At 42.4% G+C, this 22685-nt stretch overlaps 1 protein-coding gene across 2 annotated transcripts in view; it reads left to right on the top strand.

Moving 5' to 3' along the window:
- Nucleotides 1–21985, top strand: part of SLC9A7 (solute carrier family 9 member A7) — a 471766-nt gene extending 449781 nt beyond the window's left edge. For both annotated transcript variants that reach the window (XM_086934195.1, XM_086934194.1), the window contains 2 exons: nt 2186–2291; nt 12982–21985. In XM_086934195.1, coding sequence (XP_086790321.1) covers nt 2186–2291; nt 12982–13224 — 349 coding nt within the window. In that variant the 3' untranslated portion in view covers nt 13225–21985. The remainder of the gene's footprint in view (nt 1–2185; nt 2292–12981) is intronic.
- Nucleotides 21986–22685: the final 700 nt, after the last annotated feature.

Here is a 22685-nt window from a genome sequence, read left to right as displayed (position 1 = left end):
AATTACACAGTAATACCACTCATTTCCTGACATTCTGTGCTGTAAAACTCAGAATCTTTATAAGTTTTTCCTGGCAGAATTTGTGCGAAAAAAAATCTGCCTGGTCTGTGTGAAATTTGTGCAAACATGTAATCCCGATTCGGGTGCAAACAGCTTTTTGTGCCCAAATTTAGATACCGATCTAATTGTAATGAGAGCCAACGTGAAAAAAAGTCAGAAAAGGTTAACATTGCGTGAGCAAAAATTAACTAACAAAAGAACATGACCTATGTAATGAGATGGGGCACATGCAAGTTGTTCTGGGAGGAAATTTTAGAAGGTCACAGGGATGCTTAATTTTGGAAACTAAAAGAACAAGGGTCTCTGGGATCCACAGAAAGTGCTGGGCGTGTGTGGAGGGGCGAGGCCAGCAGGGTATCACAAGGCAAGCCGATTCGCTCTTGCGCTGTCAGGACAGCAACCTACTTAAAGCTTCATCCTTGCAGGGCGCCCATCCTTCTGGGTTCTGACAGGGGCTGCTCTAGGCTCATGGCGGCCCTGGGCAGGGAGCGTAGGTAGGGGGCCCCGGAAGAGGGGGTCCGGGCGGGGTGGAGCGCGGAGGCCAGTGAAAGAGGGGGGGGGGGGCGTCAGGGTGTTTGGAAGTGGAACAGAGCTGGAGGCGGCCAAATCCCTGCCTAGGGCCGCCATGCAAATATGTATCCATCCTCAGAGGATTATTATATTAAGGATATATATTGGCGTGGTGGGCCCTGGGGTTTGGTAGCACTGTGCAGGCGCACTGCTTGCACATGCATAAGGCCGCCCCCTGGTTCTGAGCTACAACCTGATGAGGGCTCGTCCGACTGGTGCTCGTCCACCTTTGAGACTTTGAGAGCTTGCGACGGGCTTTGGGGACGTGGGACTGCTGCTCAGATTTTGGCTTGCTTCAGAGGTGATTGCTAGTCCACATCCTTCCTTCCTTCATGGGGTGTATTTTATTCCGCAGTAAACAGAGTCAAATTAAATAAATAAAATACTTTGGTGCATGGCTTCTGCTTTTGTGACCATTTCCCATTCATGCTCGATTGGTATCTCTTTACTTGTTACAGTATCTCTGCGTGGTACATTTTGCTGCTCTGATTACCCTCCTGTTTGGCGTATGGGCACACCGCGTCCAACTGCCCCTGTGGCTAAGCTGGTTAGTTGTTAGTATTTGTATAATTTGTCTATCTCTCTCGTACCATGACCCATCACACCACCAGGCGCTGCGTCCCATTACGCCGTAACCGCACATCAGTGGTCCTTACGCACCCATATCAACGTTAAACAAAAACAATTCCTTCCCAGACCCACACTACACGGTGTACGTTGCTGTTCATCCAGGTAAGCACTTCACTGCCCCATATAGGGGTAGTAAGCGCTACACAAATACTACAATAAAATACAATACAATGTCTATGTGACTCTTCGGTGCTGACTTCAAGAGCCCCAGAGGGGTTGGAGATAATTGTCTTACCGATAAAATACTGTATCCCCATGGATCCGTGTTTACTGGGTGCAATAACCATTGTTCATTATGAGTTTGGCCATTCACAGTGGGCCATAATATGCAGATATTGGTGCTTGCCTGACTAAAATATGCAAAGCTTAGTATTTACTTGGCATTTCCCCTGGGTTTATATAGGCATGTTTGACATGCAATTATATAATCTGGGGGAAAAGGGGGGGAGGGCAGACATTATCACACCTGGTCACTAAAGGGTGGGCAATTCCACACAGCTTATGATTGCGACCCCTGCAGAGGGCTAGGGAACTGTCGGTCCCACAAGTAAATCAGGGTCTTAGTAAAGTACAGTTGCCACATTGTCCTTCATGAATCAGAGCAGCTTGAAGACACCTCCCTTTAATGTTCCCAGAACAGCTAGAAAATCATTTTCATATGTTGAATAGGAATTTCCAGATTGGGTTTACAGACCGTAACAAAACAGTTGCACTTCTGGAAAGTGTCCGCTTGCTATTTTAGTGTTTCTTCATGTAACTAAAATAAGACTCCTTAGCACTAAAGAGAGCTCTTTGTCAACAACACCTGTTTTCTTTTCTTATTCACCAGTTTTAAAAGTGACAACTGTGAACCTCAGTTAAGGCTTCAGTGATGTTCTTATGCAAAGTTGACCAAATGTTTTTACTTACATTACATTAAAAAAAGTTATCTGAAGCCGATTCTCACCCATAGTGGACCTCCTTTGGTTACAACCTTACCAAGCTGGTGTGGTCTGATCGCCAGGTGTCTTACCAGCCCTCAGGTTCAAGAGGTAAGTGCAAGGGCACGGAACAGCATGCTAATGTCCTGTATGTGTTGGCGTGTAATCTGTTTATAAAATATTTTGGTTTCGATATAGTGCCCAATGTACATGTCACTTTCTGGTTTCTATATTTTTTCAGTCTTCTGAAATGTAAAGTAAGAAAATGTGTTCTAATGAGCAATCAGAAAGCAGTGCACTCAACACAGAAAAGTAACCCTGGGATGGGCCTGGTGTAGCGAGGAGAATACCTAGTGAAATCTACCAGCAGGTCTCTATTTTATCAGCTCAAATGGTTTTTTGGGAGAAATTATTTTAGCAGAATGTTAGTTAGTGAAAGGCTATATTCGCCATGCCAATGGGCTGCGCTTGTGCTCTGTGCTTGCTTATATTTAGGCGAAGCTAAATACCTCTGAGTAGCTGCTATGAGAATTAAACAGCACTCTGTTCATTACCCATTTTGCTTACTGCTCTCCTGGAGCCTGTCCTTTCTGTATCCGAGGGCCACTCGGATGCCTTAGGCTCCTTGCTAACATGCTATACTCCCATCAGGAACCTTCGCTCTTCCAACAGGAATCTTTTGTGTGTTCCTCGTATTAGGAAGGTCAGATGGGGAGGAAGGGCTTTTGTTACTGTGGCTCCTCGATTGTGGAATTCCCTGCCTGTGGAGATTAAGGCACAACCGTCGCTGTCTCTCTTTAAAAAGGCTTTAAAAACTTGGTATTTTAAAGAGGCCTACTAGTAAGCTTTCACCGGGCATAAGATAGGTATTTGGATTAGGCGCCTTGACGCCCATTGGGCTAAGTAGCGCAGTATAAAACGCTGTTCATTCATTTATTCATACTCCGCTATACTTATCTACCCCCTGCCAACCCCCTTCTCCCGGTTCATCCCCTACAGAGCCAATCTGTTGGAAATTTGCCCTTCCTGCATAATCACCCAGGATGTTTTGCCTTTTTATTGAACACTATTTTTGTTGTCGCCAATCTTGGACTCAAGCAGCTGGTGTCCACCCCCTCCCACCTCGCCGGACACACACTCGACGCAGTCTTCTCCTCCAGCACAGACATCAACTTCAGCCACGCCACAGAGCTTCAATGGACGGACCACAGCTGCGTCCACTTCACCTTCAAGAGAACGACGACCCACCACCACCAGCAACAGGCCGCCCGCAGAAGCTGGAACAAGATCTCAGCAGACCAGCTCGCCACCTCCCTGAGCCAGCACCCTCCTGCCAGCTCAGCGAACCCCAGCCAGGCCGCCGACAACCTCACGAAGTGGATCAGCAACTGCGCGGACGAGCTCGCCCCGCTGAGGACCCCGCCCAGCAGACCCGGCAGCAAGAAAGCCCCGTGGTTCACCGACGAACTCAAGAGCTCCAAGAAGAACTGCCGAGCCCTCGAGAAAGTCTGGAGAAGGGAACCTACTCCGGACAACAGGACCACCCTCAAGCAGGCCACTCGGAAGCACCACCAGCTGATCCGCGCCGCCAAGAAAACTGCATTCAAGGACCGGCTGGACAACAACGCACACAACAGCAAGGAACTCTTCAACATCGTGAAAGAGCTATCCAACCCCAGCGCAGGAAACAACGACATCAGCCCATCGCAAGACCTCTGCAACTCCCTCGCTTCATACTTCCACAACAAGATCGCGGACATACACAACAGCTTCAACAACCAACCAACGCACACCATGACCGAACAACCACCCCCCCACCACCACCCTCCACGCCTGGACCCCGATCAGCACCGAAGACACCATCGGCACGATGAACTCCATCCACTCCGGATCACCAACCGACCCCTGCCCTCACCACGTCTTCAACAAGGCCGACGCTGTCATCGCACCCCACCTGCGAGACATCATCAACACATCCTTCAACACCGCCACCTTCCCTGAGAGCTGGAAGCACGCCGAACTCAGCGCTCTACTCAAAAAACCAACAGCGGACCCCACCGAACTCAAGAACTACTGCCCCATCTCGCTCCTCCCGTTTCCAGCCAAAGTCATCGAGAAGACCGTCAACAAGCAGATGGCCGCCTTCCTCGAGACGAATGGATCCCTCGACCCTTCACAGTCCGGCTTCCGAGCCAATCACAGCACAGAGACCGCCCTCATCGCCGCCACCGATGACATCCGAGCCCTGATGGACAACGGAGAAACAGCGGCCCTCATCCTCCTAGACCTCTCCGCGGCATTCAACACTGTCTGCCACCGCACCCTAGTACAGCGCCTCAGCAACGTCGGAATCCAGGACAAGGCGCTGGAATGGATCATCTCCTTCCTCGACGGAAGAACTCAGAGAGTCCGCCTACCACCGTACAAGTCAGAGGCCTCCGAAGTCATCTGCGGCGTCCCTCAAGGATCCTCTCTGAGCCCCACCCTCTTCAACGTCTACATGAGCCCCCTCGCGGCCATCGCACGCCAACACAACCTCAGCATAATCTCCTACGCCGACGACACCCAGCTGATCCTCTCCCTGACCAACGACCCCGCCACCGCCAGAGCCAACCTACACGAAGGGATGAAAGAGGTAGCCGAGTAGATGACGACCAGCCGCCTGAAACTGAACTCTGACAAGACGGAGGTCCTCATCCTGGGCTCTTCACCCTCCGCCTGGGACGACTCCTGGTGGCCTCCCGCCCTGGGCACCGCACCCAAACCGACAGACCATGCACGCAACCTGGGCTTCATCCTGGACTCCTCCCTCTCCATGACCAGGCAAGTCAACAACGTCTCCTCGGCGTGCTTCAACATCCTACGCATGCTACGGAAGATCTTCTGGTGGATCCCCACCGAGACCAGGAAGACCGTCACCCAGGCCCTCGTCACCAGCCGACTGGACTACGGCAACCCCCTCTACGCCGGTACCACCGCCAAGCTCCAGAAGAGACTCCAGCGGATCCAGAACGCCTCAGCCAGACTCATCCTCGACATCCCACGAACCAGCCACATCTCCGGACATCTGAGAGACCTTCACTGGCTCCCCGTCAACAAAAGAATCACCTTCCGCCTCCTCACCCACGCACACAAAGCCCTACACGACCAAGGCCCGAGCTACCTCAACAGCCGCATCAACTTCTACGCTCCCAAACGCCACCTCCGATCAGCCAACCACGCCCTCGCCGCCGTCCCCCGCATCCGAAGAGCGACTACAGGAGGAAGATCCTTCTCCTACCTGGCCACCAAGACCTGGAACTCCCTCCCGGTCGACCTGCGCCTGACCCAAGACCACCTCTCCTTCAGGAAGAAGCTGAAGACCTGGCTGTTCGAGCAGTAGCGGCACCCCCCCCCCTCCCCCAGCGCCTTGAGACCCTACGGGTATGTAGCTCGCTCTATAAGTGTCATTGATTGATTGCTGTAGAACTCTGTTTACTTTACCCCTGCTAAACAGTGATAATGTGCTTGTATTTTCCTGATAAACATGGTCGGTCATATTAGTATTCACCTGATTGACACATTTAATTTACTATACTTTCCTAGTATATGGTACTATCTTCACACAGGGCTGGTAAATTAAATGCTATTAGTGGCTGCAGCACTCACTGTGCCACCCTCTAAAGAAGCACTGTAAAACATGCCTCCAAGCCCTCTACTGCAGAGTGGGTGTGCAATATTTAAATGCCATTTCAACCTGGCAAAACAACCCATTTGCCTGGCCTAAACCTTCCTTTCTAATACTTATAGGTCACCCATAAGGTATGCCCTAAATGCCCATAGGACAGGGTGAATGGTATTTAAAAAGTAGGATGTGTTTATTTAATGTTGTACATGTTCTGGTAGTGAAAAAAAAAAAAGTAGTTTTACACTGCGGCGAGACTGGCTCTCCCCTGGACTAACCTTGGTTTACACTATTGCATCTAATAAGTTCTAAATTCAATTTGGAAGTAGCTTAAAAAATGGTTGAAGGACTCATTTGAATAGTAACTTAAACTCCAACTTAATGGTCAAATCAGATTTTATATCACTATTTTGGAAATTACACATTTAGGAAGCTGTCACTTTCCGGTCTTAAACCAAATGCTTTCCTGCCAATGTCTAGCTGTCACCTGACACCTGAGACAGTGGATAAAGGGCACTGGGTATGGGAGGGGGGAACCTCTCTTGATAGGGTGGCCTGGAGTCTGTGTCCAGCCCCTTCCTGAGCTTTAAAAGATGCCTACCTTGTCAGTGGCAGATGACTCACAACTAGACCAGTGTCCCCATTGTCTCTCCAGTCAGGCTGACCGCAAACCTTGTGGGAGTAGAGGAACTAACCAGAACTGGTTTAGGGAGTGGACAAGGGTTGCCCTCCACCACAGGCTGGCTCTGGGCATAAAATTTGGCACTACAAAACCTCTTCTCAGAAGACTCCTGTACCTGTGGAGAATCAGAAGAAGGCCTGCCCTACAGTCTGAATAATCTGAAGGACGACAGGTCCTGCTTGCCTAGAATACAGGATCGCAGAAGTGACTTCAAGGGTCTGTAGGCTTTCTGTTTGAGCTACAGGGACACAACAAGCTTCCAGAGGCCCCTTTCCTTGCGACCGACCAGTACAAACTGGACTGCCCTGTACCCTGCTGCTGGCCTCTGTTGTAGTTCGTCCTAACCTCCAAGTGGTATGGTTGAGTGCTGCATAAATACAAATTGCCTCTAAGTTAAACTTGCCTGCTTTGTGCCAAGCTATCAGAGGGTTAACCACAGGTTTATTCAGTGACTTTAGTGGGTCACTGTGACAAGGAATGTGATTATAATTTGAGTTTAATCTTATGCTCTCACCCCAACTAATACTCCAATTTCATACCAGTTTCTATACTCCAATAAACCAATGCTTTCTGTTCCCATCTGACCCTTTCAGACTGGAAATCATAAAGCTCTCCTCCTCTTAGCCTCTGTCCCATTTGACTTATCTAGACTGTTTCAAAGCGGATTTAGTCTTGTCCCTTTTAATAGAAACTGCAGTAGACCTCTCTTTTCCATCTATTGTCTTACATCTCAGCTTCTTCAAAACCCTACTGCAGCTGACTACCAGATACCTTTATTTCTTTAACCTTCCCGATCTGCTATAATTGACATTAACCAAATCCAATTTGTAGAAACGGCACTCGCACGCGTACTTAACTTCCTCATTTCCTCATTCCTGGCCATCACACCTTCTGTTTTCTACTCTCATTCTCCTGTACTTCTCCTCAGTTTTCAACTCAGTTGATAACTCGGCCATATTGGAAGCTCCTACCTTTCTAGGCATTGCAGATGCTGCATTGGAATGGTTCCAATCCTACCTCCCCATTTGCTCATTGTGTTTAAGGATGCTCCACTCTGTCTCCACCATCCCCTTGCTCCTCATCAACCTCCAAGCTTCAGCCCCGGGGCATCTATGTTTCTCTCTGAACTACCTCCCTCTGAGACATCATCTAAAGCTTTGGTTTTGAATATCACTTGTGTGGGGGAAATGTTATGTTTTTCTTTTCCTGCTCCTCTTTCATATTCAATCAACAAACAATATTTCAGATGGCTGCACAGTCATTATTCACTGTGTGACTTTGCCCCCTTATGTTGAGTGCTCCCAAAATAAAAATTGCTTCCCCCACCCACATCCTCTGCTCCCAGGACAGTTTGTTCCCCAATGTTGTATATGCCTGACTTAAAGGTGCAACCTTACCTTAGCATATGATTAGAGTACTTCAGCCAAACGTCAGACACATCCCTTCTCATTCACTCGGGTCAGCGAACCAGGACTATTTACCTGCATACCTAGGATTCTACACCCCATCCATGCATAGAAGGATCCAACTGCTTGACTCCCTACAAGGGAGTGTCCAACTCAGCCTCAGTTAACTCTGAGGCCCTCCCCCTCCTGGAATTGAAGACAGCCCTTAAAATAATCTTTTTGAGATCCCTTCACATCACCCAAACGGCAGGCATTCTGCAATAAGCCTCTTCCTGGCTCCATTGAAGCTGTCGCATCGCTGTACCCTCCTCTGGATAGTTATTCATGACACTCTAAATATGGATTATACGTGTTGTTGACGTACCAGTCATTAGCACCCAATCCCTTCTGTCTGGAAGCAGCCTAACCCATTTGTCTTTTTATATACTGCCTGATTCTTATATTCAATGCTTACATTGGAAACGCTTTATTGATATACAAATTCATTGAAATAAAAATAGACCTAATTTCAGATGCTATAAACATTATGGATGTGTCACGAGTGAGAAGATGTTCTGTAGTGACTAAAGGGCTGGTTTAGGATTGGACTAAGGACCCAGTAACCCAAACCTGCAATGGACCAACCACCTGATCTTGGGTTGGCCCGCACTGGTAGCTATTATTTTCACCTGTGGCAGCTCCTCTTGTACGGTGGGTGCTGTTGCCGGTGAAAGAATCTGTGGCTGGTTTTCCCTTGTCCTTCTAATTGACCCCAGCTATGCCCCATGACACACCCCTGCCTCTATGACTCTGTTCTTCAGCAGTCGTTCCCTTAGACTCTAGCCCATGGCTCAAGGCTTCTCCACATGGATCGGTTCCAATCGTCGCTCAGGTCTCTGTCCCATCGGTGGCTCTACCCCCGTCAACAGCCATCGCCCAGACCATGTTGATCCTGGAACTCTATGCTCCAGTTGGGGGGCGATTCCAAGACTCACATTAAGAGTTCCAAATATGTCAGAACTTCTCTTCCAGCATGAACAATGCCACTTTTGTGCAGTTCTGTGACAGAGCAAACCAAGTGAAATAACAGGGGTGACCACCCTGTGCAATCCTGAGCGGATCACTCTATTTCACTGTGCTCCTTTACCTTATGTGACAAAGCTAGGGTCGCTTAGAAACAAGGTAACTGCCTGTCTTTATAAAAATGGGATGTGGAAAATGGGAATTAACATTTGCAATGTAATTGGTTTTGCTACACAAGAGATAAGGCCAAATGTAAATTGAATTGGACCCCGCTAACCACAAATTATTCCTTTCTAAAATGTAAATGAATGGTTCGACTGCAGGATGTCTGGCGTCAAGCTGCAACAAGGCACACGTAGGCAGAGCAAGAAGACTGACATTAGATCCCTGTGCTGAATTACACAAACTCTGAGGGGAAAAAACCAAGGCAAATCAATTTGCACCATTTCTGCTTCTTCTGTAATAGAAAACGTGGCAAAGGTTATTTGCACCAGAACAAAGCTTGGACCAAGTATATATCATGCGATTTGTACGCTTTATGTAATAAGAAATTAATCAAATACATGGTCATTTATGCAGCACTCCAAGCCTGAAAGGGCATTCTTTAGATTGATTCTCAGTGCAACATGTGCTCCCTTATGCCTGAATCAACCTATGCTTCCCTGGTGAGCTGTTAGAGCAAAAAAGCATGTGTCCGGGACTGCTTTAATTCATTCTGAGTTAGTTTGAGTGGTATTCCGCCAATCACAGCTCTAATTATGGGCCTGATAATGATAAAAGTCTTCTGTCATTATTAACTCAGTGTGGGTAGCACCAGCTAATCCTATGCTTAAAGACTTTGCTGCAAAAATCTGCACTAAGACTGCTTTAAACCCCAGCCATAAGCCTCCTGGCGGATGTTGGTTTCACTGCATCATGTTTTCATGCTTTTGCCTTGGTCTATGATGCCACAGGTACTGTCTCTTCATTCAGATGCTCATTTATTCTGGGTCGAATTTTCTTTTTATAATGCTGTATATTTGCTAAAGCAATTGTTTTTTACCGCACTTGGCACTTTAATCTGTGGGTGGAGGCATCAGATCTTCTAGGTGTCTCGCTCCTGTACAATACCTGCAACTCGTGTGACCTGTCCCAATTGGATAAGAAGCCCACACATACACAGTGACATATTGTAAATCAAATATCCCCCTAAAAGGAGATGATTATTTTTATAGGTTGATGACCCCGTGGTTGGATCATATCCTGTTTGAGCAGCAGATGGCAGGTTCTACTCTGATATCTTTTCTTCCTGGCCTTAAATCAACAGGAAGTGGTTCAAGATTAGTGACACCAGACCTGATTACTCATCTGTCCCTGCTGTCATGGGACATAACAGCCTCTAATACTGATTTAACTCTTGTGTAACTAGTGCACTTGGTCAGATTACACTACTTCAACTGAAAAAAGCAAATAGTCAAAACAAAAGTTGTCCTTGGTACAACCAGGCACTGAAACAGTTAAGGAGGGTTTGTAAGAAAACTGTAACAGCATTGGGGCAGACCTGAAAACTGCATCTCCACCCATAACCGCTACAACTGGCTATTTTAATGTGCTATCCAGGTATTTTCAGCAATTGACTCTACTTATCTGGGGGGAAGGATTGTATGTGATAACCCTCACTGCCTGGTGCAAGCCACAATTCGCGTTTCGTGCAACCTCCCTACCCTCCCTCCACCACCCCAGCTGTGGATGGGTATGTCACGATTTATTTATTTATTTATTTAGAAAGTTTTATATAGCGCGGACAAGATCCTTGCGGATATCAGAGCGCTTTACAAGAGAAGTACCTGGGGGAGCATAGACAGACAGGTGATGGCATGCTCTGGTTTATCCCACATTGCCCAATGTTGGGAGAGAAGTGCTTTCTAGTCCTTTAACCCATTTTCCCCTGACCCGCCTTGCCCAAGATTGCGAATGTATTTAGTGCCCCCAACCCGTGCACAAGGGTGGAGTTAGAGGTCTTGATTTACACCTTCTCACATTGTAACATGGGTTTGTCTGACCCACGCATGTCCAACGTTGGAACATGAGGGCCAGAGTTATTCCCTATTTTAATGACAACTGTACAATGAGAGAGGAATCATTTGCTCAGGTAGATGGGCTCCTGGAAATGATTCCGGAGCTGCAGGGCCATTATTGGACATCGCTGGTGTAACCAAGCCAGTAGTTCAGAGGACAGAGGTGGCAGAGCCGTATTCAGATCAGTGGCTCTTCTGACACACACTGGAAGCTCTGACCTGTAGTTGTGTCCATATTGTGGTTAACTGTGGACCAGCAGCCTGAAAATCTATGGATTTGAAGGGAAATTGCAGCTGTACCCAAACTGCTGCCTCAAATATGACTTTAAATCTCCTTCTGTTGCTTTACTCACATTCTTCTTGCTGTCTTTAGTGCTAATATTGAAGAATACTTGATTTGTTGCAAGGAAATGTTCACTTTCCATTGACCGAGGCAGTTAAAACACATTTTCTTACTTTGAAAATCCTTTCTGCACTTTCCTTTACCACTGACACGTTAAAATATTATAGTTCGACACTGATAATAAAAACTAAAGTCATGCAAAAACTGTTGTGTGGATTTAATCCAGTCAGTTTAATATAAATTGTCCATATAATCGTGCACCCCAGTGGAGCTAGGATGTTACTTCATTCAACTCTAATCTAACTGTCCTATTAGCTGACAGTAATTGAACCCTTCTTCTCAGGGCGCTAGCTGCATCACACAGCAGGACACAGCAACATAGAGAAAGGACACAGGACCTAGCAAGAACATTTGTCAATAATCACTTTTATGCACACTGGCCCTTCTGCTGACTGCTCCCTCAGGTGCTCATTATGAGTGACATGGGGCTACTGCTCTGGGTCGTTTAAAATGTTCTGGTGTCTCCAGGCCTAGAATATTTGTGTCTGTAAATCCCAAACTGCCTTGAGGCATCAAGCCCACATCTGCCAGCAGACCCATGGGTGCTGCAGGCAGCTGCTGTGGCAGGCCTCAGACTCCTGCTTCTGCACCATGGGAGGAACCTATAATGCCCCCACCCCACCTGAAGCTAGATCCAATCTTCCATCCCGCCACCCCAATATGACCTTGAAAAACCTTGTGCACATATTTGCCACAGGTGCTAAGCATACAGTAAATGTGTATGGATTTGGGCTCGCTATTTCCATCGGAAAAACATGCATGTTAGGACCTGATATTCCATGGGCTACATGTTATTTCTCAGTCCAGGACAAATGCCTTAATATCCAGATTGCAGTGTGAGGATACTAGCCAAAATCAGAAATCTGTTATCCCTGACCCTACATCTATGGAACTCGTAGTAAGGCACATATGGTCTGACTTAAATATCTCAATAGCAGAGTACTTAATTCCCACCATGGCGAGGACACTCCACCTACCACATTTGGAGATGTCAGCCATTCCAGCAGACATCTCTTGCACTTATAGGAAACCGCCGTCACGGCATTTCCTGTAAATGCTATGAAAGTGTGACTTGCTCCATCAATATGAAAGCGCCACATGGGACACTTTCATCTCCTCTTTTTATTTTCAAAAACAAAAATCCCAAAGTGGGATTCTGTTTTTCAAAATAAAAAAAAACAATGACCCCCTCCCGTGGCAGTGTTCTCCCATGGCGGGGGGCTCATTGATCAGTTTTTATTTTACGTATCACCACGTTTTAGGTGGCAGTTTGTAAAAGTAAAAACTGGCTGAGTCTGCCCACTCTAAATTCGGTGGGCGGACACATGGACAAACCTCCGGTGGTCCTTACCCTGTCAGGTCGCCAAAGGGGTATGAAGGCAGCAAAGATGGATTAGTCTCTGCTGTTTACATACCGAAGGTCCACCCATCTGTATATCAGGGGAGGACCTTCAGTTTGGCAGAATGGGTACTTCATCGCCATTGCACCATAGTCTTTTATCTATCTGTATTAAGAATTTGAATGGTTCAAATTTTAGTACACAAGAGCTTCATTCCATTCTACCTCTTATTTTGTTTCTTTTTCAGGACGTGGAACCTCCACGAGATGAGGATTCTGACTTCATTCTCAATGATGGCGACCTCACTATGACATACGGAGACACAGCTATAACTGCAAATGGAGCCTCTGGCTCCCACATGACCAACATGGACGGCAAAAGACTGAAAACCAGCTCAGTTGAAGCCTTGGAACGTGAGCTGGGGATGAGTGACAGTGAAATTACCAACAGGGGCACCCGGTTAGTGTTTCCACTGGAAGACAATCAATGACATTGAAAATTGAGACAAAATAGGCTCCTAGGAGAAAGGGGGCCTGAAGGACTTTAGGCCCCCATGTGCTTGGGTTGTTCAAGTGGATGAATTGAACTAACCATCAAAAACAATTTTTCCAGAGACCTGAACATACCAAACTGAGGCGTGGTTTGCTTTCAAGATGCTGTCATTAGTTTTTAAGAACATGCCTAATTGATTGAGGCAAACTCGGAGACTGACAGTGGATGCACAACTCTTGCCACACATATAGTGGTACACAGTGAAATACTATCTACTGAGTCAGAGACATGTTGGCATTATGCAATATTCTGTTAAGTTATTTGAATAAGGCACCTTTCTGAATAAAGTATTTGTTAGTATGCTACATTATAGCGTAGATGCTTTCTGTTCTAAGCATCAGGGACATAACAAAGCGCGTGAGTATTTGTGGGATTACAAAATGCATGCGCTGAATGTTCTCCATCTGTGGACTCAAAATAGCACCTGCATATAAATGAAGTGTTAATGGTCTCTTTCCCAGGCCAGACAATATAAATGCATGAAATCACACTTTCTTTTGGCCCTGAGAAATTTATTGTCTATTGGCTTGATGGCAAGTAAAGTCTCAATTGTAGGTCAAGAGGGGACGGGAATGCTGCACTTTCTATCTTTTTCCAAAATGTTGCCCCCCTACATGAGCAGAAAATGTTATAATGGCATCAACGAATCTTTCTTTTTTTGTTGTTTTTGCAATGAAAATAAATCATTACCAGATGGATGCAGATCTAGCACAAACTAGTGATACTCTTACTGCACCCCAACAGCGAAACAACATTTTTGTATCGCTTCTTAACATATCATTTGTTCTATCTAAATTATGCAGCAGCCCTTAACAGTAGGTATTACCAATTGGACCTTAACATCAGTTGTGTAGACTTTTCCACCTTAATGTTGAATTAATTTATTAAGGTTATTATTCACAGAAAGCAGGGATGATTAATTAACAAGGTGTATTGTTGTCCTAAACTACTCCGTGACCCTCAACTCGACCGATCTTCTTTCTTTACAAATCTTTGTTTCTTGTGAGGAGCAGACACTTCTAGTGCAATATCTTTTTACCTCCAGCTAGAACTAGATGAGTATTTTCCTTCTGTAGTTTAACAATTTCCCAGATAATATCTATCTGACTACTATTTTTCCAGATGTGATCAATTATGTGCAGTACGTTTCCTCATAGGTTTAGAAAATGTAAAACCAATATCTGCAAATCAAATGTAACAAACACTGTTCCATTGTTCATGTCTACAATATGTATTTCACAGTATAGTTTTAGATATGTTCAAGACAATTATAGACTTTATGAAGCAGTGTAAGCTATTAAAATATCACCCTATTTTGAGAATAATACATATTTTCTATTATACAAACGTTTGTCCATTCTGTTCTTCTCCGAAAGCATCTGCTAAGTCTTACTTCCATTAAGATAAAAGTTGTTTATGGATGTCCTTTTAGCTGCTCACATGCTTTTCCACACACCATAATCTTTTGTAATGAAATCACAATTGATATGAAAATAGGTTTTTCAAAGTCATGGAAAAAAAGTGCCATGGTCAAGCACTGCCTTCCCGAGCAGCGTCAGTAAATGCTACCTACTTTTATCCCTCAAAGAGTCAAAATTGAACAAGTTCCTATAACACCTCTGGGTTGTGGCCTTTTTAATGTAAGCTAATAAACACTCCATTAAAATAAAGTGGTAGCAGTTTTAAATTCTTCTTTCTCTCATTTAACGTCCATCATTTTAAATTCCTATTTATCTCTTATCCTTCTATCAATTCCTGCCATGTCTAGCATAGCCATGCTTTCAAGGAATAGTGTATAGGTTCAATTATTCTAATAAGCATTTTCCCTGAGTAAACACCTGGATAACTTATAAATTCATAATTTTCAACAGTATTCTTCCTCTACTGCAAAAATACTGCTGGGTAGCCACAGGAATGCTAAACCATGTTCTTCCTATTAATTGCGGCTGAATGATCAACCACATAATAATGTGAGTGAATCACTTTTATCCTTGTAAAAAGTATTTGTGGTAGTCACTGGAAAATAGCTGAAAATAAATATTAGTATTAATGGAGTAGACTGCTAAAATGGGAGCTACAAAAACTTGTAACCATACACGTTAATAGTTGAAACACAAACATCCTCATACTCTCTAGTCAAACATATGCATAACTATTTTAGGTTTTGAGGTCTACGAATAGATGTGTAGCAAAAGTCAGGTTTCTAACAATAATTTAATAAGTGTACCTGTCTTGGTTATATTTATTTTTAGCACTTCCATCGCTATAAAATGTAATACCTCATCATCACATCATATGTAGTGGGTCAGTCAAAGTAGTCAAGGAATTTCTTCAGTCCTTTCCCCATTAATTACTTCAGCTTTTAAATGATGATAAAATATATCCTCTAGTGCTTCATTTTCATAACACAGATAAGATGGTGGAACGATTGTTTAAAAAAAGTATTAAAATCATGATTCCGTTATTATTTGAACATTAGCTATTCCATGACGTAGCCCACTTATGAATGTCCTTATCAGGAAACAAACACAGACCATCTTGTTTGAAAAGTGTATTAGACTCACTGACATTCACTGTCCATAAATCCATTCTTGCAACACAATTTAAATATATTGGATGTTAATACGCTATATACCTCAACGCACTGGGGCGTCCTCTTCTGTTTTACAGTTCATAGAGTGTGAGTGTGTAGAGCGTCTAGGAAACAGAAAAATATACCCTTTAAATGTAACACAAAATGCCCCCCCCCCCTTTGCCATAAAGTCAAAATGGTGTGACTTTTCACCCAGGTGCTCTATTTTAAATAGCAAAGAAGTGCCTCAGTGGTCCTGGATGGACCATTGAGGAAGAAAGGAGGGAGAAAACCTACGACTTTGACAATGGAGAGAGAGACTAAAATGAGAATGAACAGTACGTAATACAAGTATTACCACTTCATCCCTCTTTCTATTCATAGTTCTCACAGCATGTACACAGGCAGTGACAAGCCTCCACAAAACCTGCTCAAAAGATAACCCTTGTGAGAGTTCTTGTTTCAAAAGCCCCAAGGTATAAAAGTAAAAATACTCCTAGACTAGAGGGGAGACCTCTCAATTAAGGACATGTCTACCCAGACCACATATGGTCAAGAAGTCAGACAACAGCACCCATATCATATTGCCTGAGACCAACTCACATATTACAGAATAAGAAACCCACCATAATCACAAACCTACAGGACAGCAATTTAATAGAGATATTTTAGAGAACAAATACAGAGCTCCTACCGGTTACCTACTTCTGGTGCTCCTAACGAGAAGAGAGAGCGACTGCAGTCGAAGCAGGATTGCATCTCCTAGCTTTGGTAAAAGGTGGACACTGAGGAAACAGACTCCATGTGTCATAAGGAGCCTGAACCCACCCCTCTGAAAAACTGAAGAGACAACTTATCCCCTTTTGATGAAGACTCCCAAAATAGTAGGAATTCCACTGAACAGTTAGAGGATTCACAGGATTTAGAGAATCCATACTGTTCTTGCCTTACCAACCACAAAGTATTTGTTGTCATAGACTTACAGCCAAGTCAAATTCCAGGTATGAAGTCCAACAAAAAGGAACACAAGCTAAAGAAGCATCAAAATTCGCTTACATTGATTTATTATCACATTGGTAAAAATTGATTGCAGTAGAGGGAACTTGAAACTAGAAATTGCATATTACAACCACTTAACACATGGAAATAATTCTGCTAATTGCCACAAGGCTCCTTCTGTATGATTTTTCTACTACTGCACAATTTTAACCTTGTGCATCTTGGTTTTGAGGAAAAATATATATATTTTTTAAGCAAATAAAACTTTAAAGATGTTGATGCCATAAACCATATTTGCAGATATGAAGAATGCAACATGCAATTTATTACCATTGTTGAGGAATGGACCTCACACTTACTTGAGGCTGCTCCTCTCATGAGTCATTGCCCTTTTTCCCCCTCAAAAATAGTACTAAATAGTGTCTTATACTCTGCACATCTGAAAGTTTACTGTATGCATATAGTGTGGGTCTTCATGCTGCTTCCCTCTCTCAGTAATGGTAATAAATAGCATATTACATTATATGCATCTGCATATATGGTTTATACCAGGGTCTCTTATTATGTGTTTAATAAAGGTATTTAACCAAAACCAGAATTCAAGGGGTTACATATGCGCAGCACGGTAATCTCACTCCCAGTGATGTGATCGGACTATTAGGAGGGTTGTTTCCTTGTGTAAGGTAGTTGTTATATGCAATGTATAAAGCAGCAAAAAGTGTTTTTTTCTTGTGTCACCATTGGTGTACAATCATTATAAACTTGATTGTGACCTTTGCACTGTAGTACTAAATGTGAATACATGTTTATTAGTACAGCTGTTCTGAATAATGTGTAATTGGGCCACATTTATTTTCACTGGCATAGCATAAATATTTATATAGTATTTTCAATATCAGGTGTATTTGCTAACAATGAAAAAGTAGTTGTGTGCAAAGTTTACTAAATGTACTTACATTGACCAATAGTTTTCCAAATCAATCCTCACTACACCGTTTTATCTATTTGCCAGTATTGTATTTTCTAGCCAGTTTATTTTAATTGCTTCTATAAAGCACAAGTAAAAGTTTATGGACATTCATGATCTAGAATCAGAAATGCTGTACTTCTTTTTAGAAGCGTCTTGACTTTCCCTCCCTTCCCTAAATCTGTAATGTACATTAATTATCTATCCTCAGTGCAATATAATACTGGGTATCAGTAAACTTAAAAACATTTAATAGTTTACCTCCTTAATCACGGCCATCTAAAAAAAAAATGTAAAAGAATATTTGGTGATTTTGCTAGTGGCATATCTTTCCTTAATCAACATAATCTGTTTTCTTGGCACCAAATTAAGGAGTATTGTATTTAATCTCTCTGCTAATATCAAAGTCACTGTCACTGTTTTGTTCTCATTCTTCAAGCATTCTTGAGCATTGAGATTAGGTTGTTCAGAACATAGTGAAGGTAGATATTCCCTTCTTTGCATACATGAGTCATTACAGAGAATATTCGGGACTATGTAAACTCCCACAGTCAATTTTTTCTTTGTATGTTTCACTTTGGAGTATGAATTGCGCTAATTTCAGATATAAATTAGATGATAAGTCTTTAGAATCTGAGAAATTACTATGTGTTATATTGTGATTAGCTCTAAATATGAACCCTTTAGTGATCTGACTTGAGAATTCATCTAGTCCCAGATGTCATCTTTACGGCTGTTCTTTGCATGACATTTCTTTCAAGGCGCTATATAAGTTTTATGACGCTTATCCCTACATAATACATTGTGGAATTCTGATAACATACTGTTTGATTGCTCTGTGCCATTTGTGGTTGACCACCTAGAAGTGTTTCAGAATGTATACTTTTCTCAAGAATTTTCCTGTCTTAGAAATTTCTCATTATATCACCAAGTACCTCCTTTAGCTGACTTGCATAAGAATTTAATATCTTTTTGAGTGTCAACCATTACGAGGTCAACTCTTAACATTAAGCAGTTGTAGTAATATGTATTTATTAGATATTTATATGCCTGCATGTTAGATTTCCTCTAATTTCATATCAAATTTCGATAATTTTCTGAAACTTGCTTATCACTTTTTATCCCATTAAAATTTTTGTCTACTCCTTTAAGAAATATTGAAAGCATTCCAAAGTGTTCAGTCAGGCCCATTCCATACTACTCAAAGCATATATGTAATTTTTCAATAACACACCTTTATCTGGGATCAACTCCTAATTGAAATTACAACAGGGATCAGAATAAAATGTAGGAAAAGCATGAGTAATATTTCACATACTTCAAAACTAAGCGCCTTGTTCACAAACTTTGCATGTTTGCAGGTGCAAATCTACTCCTACCCATATGTGAAAATCTCAACTTTTTTGTTTTTACTATATCAGAGTAAAGATTTACACCTACGTGTAGACTTAGGAGTCTCCACCTTCTGAACGGATGGGGTGGAGACACCTGACAAATTACAAGTGTAAATTCGCTGTTAGTAACTTTCCACCTGTTTTCTTAGATCTCAACCATCAGGGCGAGCATCTCCCTATAGGGCATCATAGCAAGATTGAATAGCATTTACATTTACTAAAATAAAATTTTTATATAAAAGGAAAAAAAGTATTAAAAAAAATGTAAACATATTTTGAAAAGAAATATAAAAATATATTTCATTTCAAATTGAATCCAAAGTTACTTTTAGGAGTTAGTGTGCTGTATGTTTTTTCTTTCAGTAGTTCTAAATTAATATTATTTGTTTGAAATTATTATTATTATTTTTTTAACATTTTTATTAGCATTTTATATGTGGTTCCAAGCATTACATAGTATTCACCTTTAATGGTACATACATGGTGCATTGAGGAATCATAAAACATTGGTCTAGACTGAATTGACTCTTTATCATTTACAATTCTCCTATGCATTGACAACATGGCTACCACATGTTATCACAGTCATCATTGTAGCCTACGGTTCCTGATCGGTTAGTCACTGACATCCAACATCGGCTCCTCCCGTGGGTGCTCACATATGTTGCCCCGATAAGCATTCCACTTTCCCCATATCCAAGTCCATTTCTTGGGGCACCCTCTGTGTGCATAGACTGCTTTTTCTGCCACCATTACTACATCCATGTCACAACACCATTTACGACATGTAGGAGTAGTTTAACATTATTTTATATTTTTATTTTGCATTCAATTAATTGTATTAATTTTTTTTAAACTATCTAATTTCTCCATATTTTTCCTGAAGGGAGATCTCTGCTCAGGTGGTGGAGATCTGCACAAACAGGTGGAAAATTACTTATGGAAACTTAACACTCATAAATTCAGTCACAGGTTCCCACCCGTTTCAATTTAGAGGTGGAGATTCTTAAGTCTACACCTAGGTATAATTTTCCACTAAGAAATGGCAAAGTGTGTAAAAGTGGTGATTTGTATGTCCAAATAGGAGTAAATAATGGAAATGCAAACTCACCTTTGTGAATCGGGCCCTTTATATCTGTACTTAATTTTGCACTACACAATTTTAAATTCATGTGTCTTCAGGGCACACTGCTGATTTTATGCAAAGTGAGGAGTTTCTTTATATTCGTGAGTGTTGTTTTACGGTGCCTGACCTACAATCTTGAGCATATGAAATATGTATTACCTTCTGACTCAAAATAATCACACAGTGAAAATGCAGAAAGTTAGTGCCTTTTTAGCTGCGTTCAGAAATGTTACGGACAATTTAAAAATGCTAAAAGTGATAAGTATTTATAGGAATCTGTGAACTAGTGTTCCTCTGGGGGCTGTTGTGCCAGAATGTGCAACTGTAACTTCATGTAACTGGGCATCAGAGCTCACTGGATGTTTTTGTGTATTGTAAATTTCTATTTGCAAATATAACATTTTAAATGGAGGTAAAATAGGTACTTCTACAGGTTGCTTGTCTGTGTTCTATTTCCTCAGTGGTTCTGTCTTCTTTACCCAAATAAGAACAGAGGAATGGCTGAGGATGTAGGCCTTTTTAAATTGACTAGCCCATGGCCCATATTGATAGAAGTGTCTGTACTTGTTTGGAGTTTTGCATTATGTGTAGCAATATGCATTTATTATTTTTATTCCAATGAGCGTTTTTGATAAAAGGTTTATTACTTAGCTATAAATTCTGAATTATTGGTTTTTAAGTTCTTTGTGTTGAAAATTAAAGCATCAGTTTGCAGGATGTTACATGTAGTTTAAATGCCTCATTTTTCCATCGTCCATCCAGCATAAGTGAACTAGTGTTAGCTGCCCTATTGTGTTCCTCTCCATTGTACCTAATTTTGAGTACATTGTGATCTGCCTTGCTCCTCCTGCCAGACAGTGTCCTACACTAGCCTCGGAAACAGAAGTAAAACCTTTGTATATTACTTCCAGGACGGGCCCTGTAGTAATGGTCATAGAGTGTGAGGCTGTCAACAGTGCCTCGCAATAGCAAGGGGCACTTGGTAGGAGGTATGTGTTACTCTATGATAAAAATGAGTTTGCACTGTGTTCAGTTAGCCGAGTGTAAAACAAGCTACACGTTGAAAGAAACAGAAATACACTTCCAGGTGTACCTGTCCAATATAAGAGGTGCAGCGCCGCGTCCAGGGCAACTGACTCGGAATCTGGGTATCACGGTTCGATCCCTGGTGCCAGCGGCAAATTAGCCTACCACCATGTGACTCCGGGCAATAGCTTACTTAATCTTCCCGAGTGCCCCCAGCGCCTAGAGACCCTTACGGGTGATTGTTCGCGCTTTATAAATGTGGATTATTATATATATATCAAAAGCTTTGGCCTCTACTGAAAGTGTGCTTGCTGTTCTGCAAGGTGTACAAACTGAATTCGTTGACATTGCTCATTAAGGGTCAGTGGACTGCATTGTATTCATCTAGCCTAGACTCCATCATCTGAGATAAGGTTCTTTGTTCTGACAGCTTGGTGTAAAGTTGAAATCTTGTCATTAATTTAAGTACTATTTTTTAATGTTAACATATTGACCTTTTTTGCATCCATCCGTATAAATGTGCTCTATGCAAGAGTTCATTTAGTTGTATTACCAATTGTCATATGAACAATGAGTTTTCAATTTACATACTAGAATAAATTTATTGTGACAAAAGTTGGTTCTGTTTCACGTTGTTCACTGCACTGATTTACAGTAAAATATTTTAGCACCTATACAGGAACAATTCTGGCATTTTGCCTCTGTTTCCTGACTGGGGTGATGGAGGGAGGTGGTATCTTAAAGTTGGATAAAGATGATAAAAAATTAACTACATTCTTTCATCAGGGAATTGTAAAATCTGTAAGTACCAGAACTGCAGATCTATTCCATGTTTGCCGACAGTCTTATGATATTGCTTCATTATCCATGAATCTATATTGTTCTCTCCTTTCCTCAAGTAGTTCTATAAATGAGATAACATTAAAGTTTAAAAAAACTGTCTCTGGTTGGTCATGTTAAAAAAAAGGTTACAAATGATCTATATGTAGATGTTTTTAAAAGTTATCTTTATCGTATTTCTACTCAAAAATGCACGAAAAGTATAATGAAGAATCCCTCAAATAAGGTCAAGGGAGCTTAGGTAACCATTTCAATTATCTTAGCACATGTATGTATTATGACCAATTCTCCAGACATTCTTAGGATCTACTTTATGCTGTTGTTTGGGAGAAATGATGGAACTACTACGCCAAATATGGTTATAACATACTAAAACAACTAACTTACTTATAACATTACATAAGTCTCTTTGCACTTTTATCCCCACGGTTCTCAATTACAGTTAGTAGCTCTGCATTGAAACAGACCCATGGTT

Source organism: Lissotriton vulgaris, chromosome 8, assembly GCF_964263255.1.
Source record: "Lissotriton vulgaris chromosome 8, aLisVul1.2, whole genome shotgun sequence".
NCBI classification, from domain to species: Eukaryota; Metazoa; Chordata; class Amphibia; order Caudata; family Salamandridae; genus Lissotriton; species Lissotriton vulgaris.
This window is presented reverse-complemented; position numbering and strand designations above follow the sequence as displayed.